Here is an 11,581-nt window from a genome sequence, read left to right as displayed (position 1 = left end):
TTTCTGTTATATCATTATACAAAGGTGACAGACCAGCACGCACTAAGCTCTGTAACTACAACGTAGGCGACAAAAATGTTTAAAGTAAATTTGTTAATTAACATATTCCTATACTGGTGTCCCTGTCAAATGGATACATAATACTTTGTTATTTTCGTATTTAATGTATAAGGCTATATATAAAGACGAATCTAGAAAATCAATGCTATAAAAATTTCAAAACCACACGAGAGGTTGTCTGCACATGCCGTCCTTAATTTAGCAGTGTAAGATTAGAGGGAAGAGAGCTAGTCATCACCACCCACCGCCAACGATTAGTGAGATTGACAGTCACATAATAACGCCCCCACGGCTGGAAAGGCGAGCATGTTTGGTGTGACGGGGATTCGTACCCGCGACCCCTGGATTACAAAACAAGCGCCTTAACCACCTGGGCATGCCGGGCCCTGCTATTTGTCAACATAGTAACTGTACGTGAACAGTTTGGTTATGTCCAGACATAATTAGAAAGTATTCTTGAAAAGAAAATACTTACTGGATCAAAAATGTTTCTTGAGATTTACTTACAGTGTTTTGTGAACTCCACTTTTGTTGTTCTTGTTACGATACAGAATATATTGTAGAGCGTGGTCCGTAAGTCCCTACCCATCCATATGTTATTATGTTATATTCAATTACTCATGTATTATAAATTCGTTCCTTTTTTCAGAGAAATATAGCCGATGTAAACCCATTTGCGCTTGTAGAGCATATTGTGCATAATATTATGCAGCGAGAATGAGGAACAGCACACAGATACACTGGATACATAAGATATATCAATGGGTAGGGACTTACAAGCCACCCTGTATATATGTTTTGATTAGTGTGTGTGTTTCGTACCTAAAAAGCACTGCGTCAACTATTTGTTTAAGATATTTATTTCTAATTATGTTATTTATCAGACAGTGCGCTAATTTCTTGTAGGTACGTTGTTTTGTAACATTTCTACAGTTTGTTTTTTTGTTTTTTGGAATTTCACACAAAGCTACTAGGCTATCTGTGCTAGCCGTCCCTAATTTAGCAGTGTAAGACTAGAGGGAAGACAACTAGTCATCACCACCCACCGCCAACTCTTGGGCTACTCTAACATTTCTACAGACTTTCGAGTCCAAACGCTAACATTTTCGAGCCTTGAGCACTAACGTATAATGTATTCAAAACATTGAGTTAGACACTTCTTTAGAGAATTGACCTGTGAGTTCGTTTCTTTCATGTAGAGCAGATTATTAATTGCGCTCTATCTAGTTTCTATCCTATTTTTTGAAATGTAAGAAGAAGTTTTGTAAAATCGAATTAATTAATAAGTTTCATTGATTTTTACATTATAAAATAATTTTTTGAAAAATCAACTCACATTTGATTTTGATAGTTAATCATGATGAATATAATAGCGAATGATAACTTTATAACTATAAATCATATTCTGCCTGGTGAAAAAGAAAACAAACGACAACTCAATTTTGTAATTGTAATTTTAAGGGAGAATAGTTTTCTATAAATAGGTCACTCGTCACGCACAGCAAAGAATACCAGCGACCTCTGTATGAGGTAAATATACAATATATATTTGTAAAAAATTTTCCCAAGATCTCCCACAAATTTATGAAATAAAAACAACTTCATGTCTGTTCATTATAATGTACCCTTGTGGGATTTATTGTCATTGTAAATTCAGCTAAGTACCTAATAGAGGAACTATATTTTATGAACAGTTTGCGTGATGAGAATTTACGGAAATTATTCTTGCTATAAAGACAAGTTTCGCCTTCCTCGTATTGTTTAATTACCACGTTAACAACGCTCTTCTTCCCTAGTTTGTCACGATTTTACTGTTAGATATGGTTTAGATTAGGCTAAACAATATTATCTTACCTTTGTTTATGTACCTTATACCACTCCTAACCAAAGCAATGGGATTATTCGCCAAAGCGGACACATTGTTTTTTGAACAGCATTGCACATGCGTAGATCGAATATTTTTTTTTTTTTTTTTACGTATTGGTATAAGACAGAAAACGATAATTATTTTGATGACAGCGTAGTTTAAAATAACCTTTCCTTTGAAAACTTTAATTGTGAAAATTTCCTTTTTAATATCCGTTTACGCAAATAAAACAACCGTTTTGTTTTTCCAGATATAAAACGATTAATTAGTTAATAACCAGAAACAAAGTGTTTCATTTAGGGAAAACATCTTTTTTTTTTATCTTGTCAAATGTACGTGTTAATAAAGTACCCAACGGATATACGATATAAGAATAAAACTACCTTATTTATCAAACTTCTCAGTCTTTCAGGTAAGAATGACTTCTCATACTATTCCTTAATCGTTCGGAGTATGGTTTATTTGTGAATCTGAAAAATATAGCACATTGACTGCTTATGTTTCAAAATATGACTTCTAAACTTTGAGAAATGTTAGATATATATGAATACGATTATCTACGAGACTTATACTCCAACATAACCTTGTTTATTCATTTTCACGCAAAGTTTCTTGACGATTATTTGTGCTAGTACTTCTTGGTTTAAAATGATAGGACAAGTAACCACCACTAACAAACAGTTTGTTGTGTTACTCTTTTACCAATAAACAGTGGGATTTACAGTTAAGTTTTAATGTCTCAACGACTAGAATATGACATGTTCATTAACGGGATTCGAACTGACAATCCGTATAATACGAGTCAGGTACCTAAACCATCAGGAAATGCCGAACTAAAACCATAACACTAGCTAAGAAAAGAAAGTATACGAATGATATTACTCGTGTGTGTGTATAGTCAAATATCATAACAAATGACAACAATCAGATTGAAATACTGGGTAAAAAGTTCAGTTCGATTAATTCAGAATGATATTTACCTCAGGAGGTGCTCTATCCATCTACCTGTAGCCCTCTCCCCCACAGTGAGTGTCTCAGCGACAAGTCTGAAGGCTCATACCGTTAAAAAGAGGGTTTGATACTTGGCGGGTTTATTTGTTTGTTTTTAATTTCTCGCAAAGCTACACGAGGGATATCTACGATAGCCGTCCCTAAATTAGCAATGTAAAACTAGAGGGAAGGCAGCTAGTCAACACCACTTACCGCCAACTCTTGGGATACTCTTTTACCAACGAATAATGAGATTTACCACACTTTATAACACCCCCACAACGGAAAGGGCGAGCATGTTTGTGTCACGGAGATTCGAACGCCAACCCTCAGATTACGAATCGAGTGCCTTAACCACCTGGCTATGTCGGGTCGGCTTGTGGTTGGCACAGCACAGAAAGGCTATTGTGCTACTAGATAATTATCAGCTAAATATTTCAGATAAACTGCTATAACATTGTTGGATTTCTTAGTTATTAATTAAAATAAATATTATATATATATGTATATAACACAGCCTAGTTGTTAAGGCACATAACTCGCAACCTGTGAGTGTCAATCCCATCGCCAAATACGCATTATATCAGCCGTGGAGGCATTCTAATGCTCCGATAAATCTCACTCTTCGTTGGTAAAGAGTAACTTAAGTAATGGCGTTGAATGGAGTTGACAAGTTGTCTTCCATCAAGTCTATCACTTTAACATTGGTGACAAACAGCGTAGAAAGTTTTGGACTTAGGAGATTTAGCTGCTTCGATTTGGCCCGACATGGCTAAGCGTGTTAAGGCGTTCGACTCGTAGTCCAAGAGTCGCGGGTTCGAATCCCGGTCGCACCAAACATGCTTGCCCTTTCAGCCGTGGGGGCGTTATAATATGACGGTCAATCACACTATTCGTTGTGTGAGAGTAGCCCAAGAGTTGGCGGTGGGTGGTGTGACTAGCTGCCTTCCATCTAGTCTTACACTGCTAAATTAGGGACGGCTAGCGCAGATAGCTCTCGAGTAGCTTTGCGCGAAATTCAAAAAAAGAAACAGAAACTTTTTTCTGTTTCGATTTATGTATTTCATCACGTCCAAGGCCTGAAAGATTCATTTACACTAATCCCAGCTGAAATAATTTAAATTTGAGTGAGGGTGGTACAGGTCGTAATAAGTAATAAAACTGAATCGGTACACGCACGCCACCTCCTGGGTATTGCTTGTGTAAAAAATGTAGTATAATTAAAAGGAAAAAGAATCTCATGGATTAATATACTCCAATCCTGCGTAAAATAATTTAAAGTGCCGCGCCTATTGAAGACTCCCTCTTATTTAATAAGTCATGACTACAATTTTCTGAAAACGTTTTTTCAATTGGACGTTTGTTTTTGAGTTGAACTGTAATTATTCCTAGTATTTGTTGGTATTTATTTTCCCTTGTATTCTTAAGCCCAAATCTTTAAAGAAATAACTTATTATCTTTAATGTTTCCAATAGTTTAAGAATACTAATAGGTCTGTAATATAACTCCGTGAACTCTCAGTGACTTAACAGTAAGTCTGAAAACTTATAACGCTAAAAACCGTACTTCGATACCCGTGGTTAGCTCGTCATGTAGCTTTGTGCTTATCAAAAGACAAAAAAAAAACCTTGGACAATTAATTAAAAACTCCAGGGGTGTGTTAGTTTGAGTGTGTCTGGGGATTATTCTGTGACCTTAATGGTATTATACAGTAGAGGCTAAAGTATTATTTCCAGGTTCACTTTCTATCATCTTCACGTGCCCTAGAATGGTATCATCCGTGCAGTCAGGCGTGAATGGGAAAACAAAGAACACTTTCTTTCGTCGAGGTATGTATAACACGCGTAAGTTCCTAATAAAGGTGTTCATCGAACCTTGGGGCAATTTCGTGCGAGATAAATCATAATGAGAGTAGCATTCCTTTGTAACGTATAATAATCATCTACCTGCCCTGTTTTCCAATCTTAAGATGAATGATATATTGCCATTATATACATTTATATCTATATATAAAGGATGGCTTAACAGCGCCCCCGCCGCAGGGCTCGTGATCTTACCATCGCTGTAGGAAGAGACAGTTAACCATCCACGTGACGGAAAGCTAACTCCGTGCATTATGGACGCTCTTTTATGACACCCTTGTTCCAGTTACTCGCTCTTTCTGAGAAAGGGTACATATATATATAAGCTCAAAGTCTCTTCCTCACAAAAGAAAGCTTCAGTCGCTCATCGAAATTATCGTTCATCCATAGCTAGAGCTTGTAAGACTTTTATAAGGAACTCTTGACCAACATGAAGCCATTGGTAAGAAAGTGGAATACAAACTTTGAACTATATTATATTTATTCTTGTTTATAATGGAAATTACTTATAGTGCTCATATTGTGGAAGAATATTCAGATCTAATTTTGTTGTGCCTTTATTATATTACATGTAAACCTGTGGCTACTGTTAACCTATAGGTGAAATTTGTGAAATGTTAAGCCTCATCTGGAATGTGTCTAATGACAGAACTTCCAACTCTTCATTATACTTAGTTATTTGAGATCAGAGTGATATTTGTTGTTTACAATCAGATAAGTAAGTTTAAAAAACATCGTTATTGTACATTAATATCTATATAATATCTGAACAATAATAATGATTGTAAAATATATATGCAAAAACGGCTCGTTTGGGTTGAGAAAATATTTTACATAGAAGAGCGAACAACGTTTCGACCTTCTTCGATCATTGATTTTTGCATATATATTTCTCTACAAGTGGGTTTTCTCGACATCACTGATTGTAAAATGTTCTGAATTAAAGTGTAAAAGCAATACATTTATAATTGGTCTATTACGGTTAAGCTTGAACATTTCGTCTGTCCATATATAGTTATATAACTATTAAAGCAATGATAATAATAATTTTCAAAATAATCATTATTAATATAAATTTGATTAACCAGGCGCTTTGAATGTTATTGAAATGAGAATTAGTAATAAGGTTTACATTTGTGAAACCGTAAAAAGTTTCAGTGATGACGAGAAACCCACTTGTTGAGAAAATTTATATGCAAAAACGGCTCGTTTGGGCTGAGAAAACACTTTTACATAGAAGAGCGAACAACGTTTCGACCTTCTATGTAAAAGTGTTTTCTCAGCCCAAACGAGCCGTTTTTGCGTAAAAAGTTTATAAATTTAGAAATTTCTAACAAAAAGGAACACATGTTTATGGAAACGTGGATCATTCTAAATATTTTAATGATTTAAAATAGAAAACCTACCAGAGTTTAGTAATATGTGGTTATTGTACGATTTTTTTAAGCGTTTAGATTTTCTGAGCATATTCTATATTTATGTTCCTCCACCTGCCCCCAACGCTAAAATCCGGGTTTCGATACTCGTGGTGGGCAGAGCACAGATAGCTCATTGTATAGCTTTGTGCCTAATTCGAAACAACAACAACTTTCTACACCTGTAAGAAACAACCATTTTAGGCGTAAACCGAAACGTTCTCAATGATAATATATAAATATATGTATGTTTTACGATCTATCTGTGTTGTATAGCAGTTGGAGCAATTATTATTCTATAATATGAAAATTAATTTAATCGAAGGCACAACTCTGCATTTTAATTTGTAACACCTACTAGGTAACGCTTCACAATCACGTTCTGACTACCGATGTTTAATCACCAATATTCCACAATAAGAACTGTAACTTTATCGACATAAATGTTTGTAACATTCTACATTCAGACCCTAACAGTTAATAATTACAATAGTTTTAAAGCTAAATAAACTCTTAATTTTTTATTTTGATACTTTCTATTCTAATTCTATATGAAGAAAAATATTATTGATTTTCAACAGAAGTTTGTTATTATTTCTGACTATTAAAAGTATATTATTACTCCAATATAGTTTGGAGAAAGAGACCATGGAAAGCTCGTGAAAAGCACATTGTACAAAAATTGTTTGTCACACGTAATTAATTCTACAATTGTCTTTATTTTATTAGATTACATTTGCAGCATTGCTACTCTGTGTCTTACCTTGGGCAGAGAGTTATGGACAACAGCAGGGTTATGGACAACAGCAACAGTCTTTCTTCAGTCAGCAACAGAAGCCTTTTGGCCAACAGGGTGGTTATCAGCAGTCAGGAAGTTTTGGATCTCAAAATAATTTTGTAAGTTTGTACCGTTAGTTTGTATCGCTAATTTTGACCAATCATACTATAGATTTCAATCTGACAAAGACAACATCGTAGATTTGCTTTTGTCTTTATTACCTGTTTTTCTTTCTTTGATTTTATTACTTATGTCATGCTAAAGAAAAAGAAGCATATTGTTAATGAAGTTTAACAAACAGCGTCATGGGCTTAATACAACTAGCCTAGAGAGACGGAACAGTAAAATGAAAAAAGTAAAACTTTCTTCATTACAAAAATTATATTTGACATTGAGAAAGCAGAAAAAATTAATTAAAATAATTGGAAGAATGTAGCGACAAAACAGTAGATAAGTTCTTAAGCTTACTTTCAATCAAAATTTTCTTTTTCTCATTTACTATCCAGTGAGAAACATGTTTGGTTTTGCAGTAAAAAATCAAAATTATAGAATATTTTCATATTTGGTAAATAAGAACAAAAATCAACATTGCACTGTGGCTGTTCGGAGTATTCTACCTATCTAAGGAAAAAAACTATCTATGTTATTTTAAGAACTAATAATACTGAATCATGCTTTTGTTGTTAAAAGTATGTGAACTTATTTACCAGATTTACAAACGTAAGATTAGAAGTATTTTACACTTGGTACCAGCTCGATGTAAGTGGATAATGTATTTATAATAATATCATTCTACAAAGAATGATCATAGTTACTATTGACGCAAAAACTTCAAAGACAGCGGTATGTCTGCTGACTTACAACGCTATAAACCGAGTTTCAATACACGTGATGTGCAAGAAACAGATAGTCCATTGTGTACCTTTGTGCTTAACTATTGAAAAAACTTTAATGAAATACATTGTGTCAGAAAATTTATAACCTTAAGCTGGCAAATAGAACTGAAGAAAGGTGTCTTTGTACAGACATAATATATTGATTTAAGTTCAGATTCGTTTTAATCTAAATGAAGAGAAAATAAAATTAAAGCTTTTGATTTTACAAACACTTAATAAGTTTTTGTTTTGTGCCTTCAAATATCTAAAGTAAAATTCGTATGCTATATGTTTAAAGGTGAGAAAGTGTTCTTTACTCAAAATATTGGACAAGGTAGCGCTCTAAGTTATACATAAACTGTTCAGAGATGTACTTTTCAGTCGCTTAATGTTTTACGTAAAATAAAAATTCGTAAACATAAATTATTTGTAAACTAAAATTCCAAGTTCTAAAACACTACCTTTACTCTAAAGCAACTACAGCGTTGTGAAGTGATGGAACAGTAAAAACTTTTTATCTAAGATTGCGAATAACACTTTTTATCGACGAAAACTCATTTCTTGAGTTTCTTTGTTTGCTCTGATGTAGGTTTGTCATATAACAAATGAACGTTTCTGGTGGCTAGTACCCATTATTTATCTAAATTCAAAACGTATCTGTAACGTTATCAGTTTTATTATATAAGTTTGTTTCAACATTGTCTTAGTTGTTCTTTTTAATATTCAACATGTCTTCCATGGGTGTCTCAATAGGGACCTCCTCAACCTTACGATTTTAACTACGAAGCTAAAGATGAATTCGGCAATTCACATTATCGTCAGGAGCAAGGAGATGAAAACGGGAACGTATACGGAAGTTATGGATATACTGATGCTAATGGACTCTTTCGTTACGTAGAATATACTTCTGGTCCAGGTGGCTTCAATGCTAAAATCCACACCAATGAACCAGGTACACACCCTGACAATCCTGCCGATGTTGTTCTAAACGTGGAGAAGCCCCCTGCTGGAATACAAGATCAATATACACGGAGAACAAATGGCGGTGGATATCAAAGTTCACAGCAGCAACAGTCATTTGGTGGACAATATCAAACAGGCGGAAGTTCTCGTGGTTTCTCAGGGTTTACGGGATCCCGTGGCCGATTTAACGTCCAGCACTCAGGAGGATCCCTAAAATCTGGAGTAAAACACGGTGGATATGTTTAGTGGAGATAAAAAGAAATTTATGGATGGCCAATTTATATGTTAAATAGGGTTATCTGTCGGAACTTTTTTGAGTTTATAGAAACGAGTAATATTTGGTAGCAAATAGTAGATTACTGTTTGTTGTTTTTTTTTAGTTTCAAGTCAGATAAAATGTGTTCAGGAAATTACCTTGAGAAAATGGATATATCTCGTATAGAAAAATATTAAACGCTTCTTAAAGTTTATACAAAATTATCAGTAGGAAGTAAAAAATTGTTGTGAGGGTAACCAAAGTGTCAGAAAAAGCAAAAACTCTTTGGCGTAAGTATTACAACGTTCTAGCTGGAAAACCACAGCAATATCACGTTGCCAAAAAATTCGATTTACTTATTTTGTATAACACAAAATAACACCTTATAAATCTATATGTAACATTGAAGTTTTGCGTAATTCAAATCTTTCAGTGTGTTACAGCACGTCTTCCTTCAAGCCACTTCAATATTCTATTAGTCTGAAAATAGCATTGAACACTATAATATAAAGCTTCATGGGTGTGGGATAAAAATATTAATTATGCAACTATGATGTGTTTTTATATTGTTTATTTTTCCTTTGTTAACAATAGTTCAATATTTAGGCTTTTATGCGTACGTTTATACGCCATAATGTATATCAATGTAATAAAATCGTCTACCAACCAAAACTGAAGTTGTGTCTTCCATTAAAATGTACATATACATACATACATACATATATCGTAATCCTGATATTTATACAGTGAAATACTGCCTTCAAAAGATATTTTTTATTTCTCTTGGGATAAATGAGACTACTTTTTGTACAAAAAAAAAACAAGTGAGAAACAAGTTTTACATATATAACTGATACTCAGAGGAGGGTGTGTGTGTTGTCAGTCAATAGAATCCTTCCACTTGCACAGATATCCCTAACAGAAAAAGTGGAATGATACTGAGTTTTATAGCAGGACTACAGTTGAAACAAGCAGCATATCACGGATTCGGATCTTGGGTCCTTTAATTCGTAGTTTATCACATTAACCACTAGGATAAATCAGACTCTTTCTCCACCTAAAAATTAAATATATATATATATTGATGAAAAATGTTTGACATTATGTATATGTTTAGCAAATATACTTTTTCACCATTAATGAAGTGGATAATACTTTATATGAATTATTTTCAAATTATAATCTGTTCTAATTGATGTTAAAGATAGAGAATTGAAATTACTGTAAAATACATTATTCGTACAATAGATAACGCACTCATTTAACGCACAAGGAAGGCATTGGGGCCCAACCGAACTCCGTAGAGATCCTTTTCAGGTTTGGTGACAATCGTTCCAGCAGTTACACAATAAAAAGAACACACAAAAAGACTTTGAGCAAATAATGGTTTGGATTAGAAGTAACACCTTCATAAGCTTGATCAAAGATATGCCCAGAATTTTAGTATTTTTTAGACATCTGGTTGAATGTTTTGTTTCCCTTAAAAATGCTAACCTCTAGTTCCTCAGTGTCCCAAGTTTGAAAACTTATAATAATAAAATTCGAGGTCTGATATTTCCTATGGGTACAGTGTAGATAGCAACTTTTCATGAAAAACAAACAAACGAATTAAATTGAAGAAAATTTTATAGACATTAATTTAGTATTTCGTTCTGGGAACAGATTGACAGCTCTGGTTCAGGTATTTTTTTAAATTTTTCCTCCTTAAATTATTTGCAGCCATCCTTTCTTCGCTATCGTTTTCAACACATTTACGATCTTTAGAGGACTTCCTGTGGGTGGCGTAAGTGATATATGTCTGACAGTCTTTATTATGGGATGTGGGGGCGTAAGAATTATTATGCTGGTAATGAGATTTCTGGCAGGTATTGGAAGTTTAGGGGTTGGTTATATATTAAATGCTAGATGATGAAAATGTAATTATCATCTTGAACGAAATATACGTTTTGATACTTACTAGTATCATAGAGGATGGCGCAAGTTATATGTGTCGTTCTAACGTGAAGTAACTATCACTGTAGGTTACGGGGGTTTAAACAGCTGTAGTACAATCGGTGAGACTTATGTTTGAAAAAATATATTTATCCAGCTTCGAGAAATAGAGTAGTCTACGAATCAGAATTAAAAACCTTCTGTCATCTGGGTATTAAGTAATTTGATATCCAGACGACAACTTTGTCTTAAATCAATTTCCTTTTTCTCACCACGTTCACTGTTTGTGCATCAACTTGTTCTAAAATCAGTTTATCCCAATTTTCTACGAGCTCAGTATAGTTATGTACGATTATTCATATCCTTACTGAATTCTGAAACATGAGCATTCTTTATATCTATTTGCTGAGGACAAAAATGTCCGGAAGTTAATGCTGATTGGGTGAGATTAAGCAATATTATTTATGCTTTAGCTGTTTAATTGGTCAAATAGGGTGCGACCGGTAAGGTTTCATTCTCCTCCTAAATATAATTCTCGGACAGTTGATCCAGTGAGAGCAAAGAAAATATTTCACATACGAAC

At 33.9% G+C, this 11,581-nt stretch overlaps 1 protein-coding gene across 1 annotated transcript; it reads left to right on the top strand.

Moving 5' to 3' along the window:
* The first annotated feature begins 5,063 nt into the window (after positions 1-5,063).
* LOC143223529 (uncharacterized) lies at positions 5,064-9,731 on the top strand. Its single transcript, XM_076451609.1, has 3 exons — positions 5,064-5,221; positions 6,924-7,091; positions 8,601-9,731. Exons 1-3 carry the CDS (start codon positions 5,210-5,212, stop codon positions 9,054-9,056), a joined length of 636 nt encoding a protein of 211 aa, XP_076307724.1. The 5' UTR covers positions 5,064-5,209; the 3' UTR covers positions 9,057-9,731.
* The last annotated feature ends 1,850 nt before the right edge of the window (positions 9,732-11,581 follow it).

This window comes from Tachypleus tridentatus, chromosome 8, assembly GCF_004210375.1.
Source record: "Tachypleus tridentatus isolate NWPU-2018 chromosome 8, ASM421037v1, whole genome shotgun sequence".
Taxonomy (NCBI): Eukaryota; Metazoa; Arthropoda; class Merostomata; order Xiphosura; family Limulidae; genus Tachypleus; species Tachypleus tridentatus.
Note: the sequence above shows the minus strand (reverse complement) of the source record. Positions and strands in the feature narration are given on the sequence as shown.

Excerpts from the sequence above, each read along its gene's own strand:
- LOC143223529 (XM_076451609.1), top strand. Across the intron at positions 7,092-8,600 it reads TTGGATCTCAAAATAATTTT|GGACCTCCTCAACCTTACGA; the intron begins GTAAGTTTGTAC and ends GTGTCTCAATAG.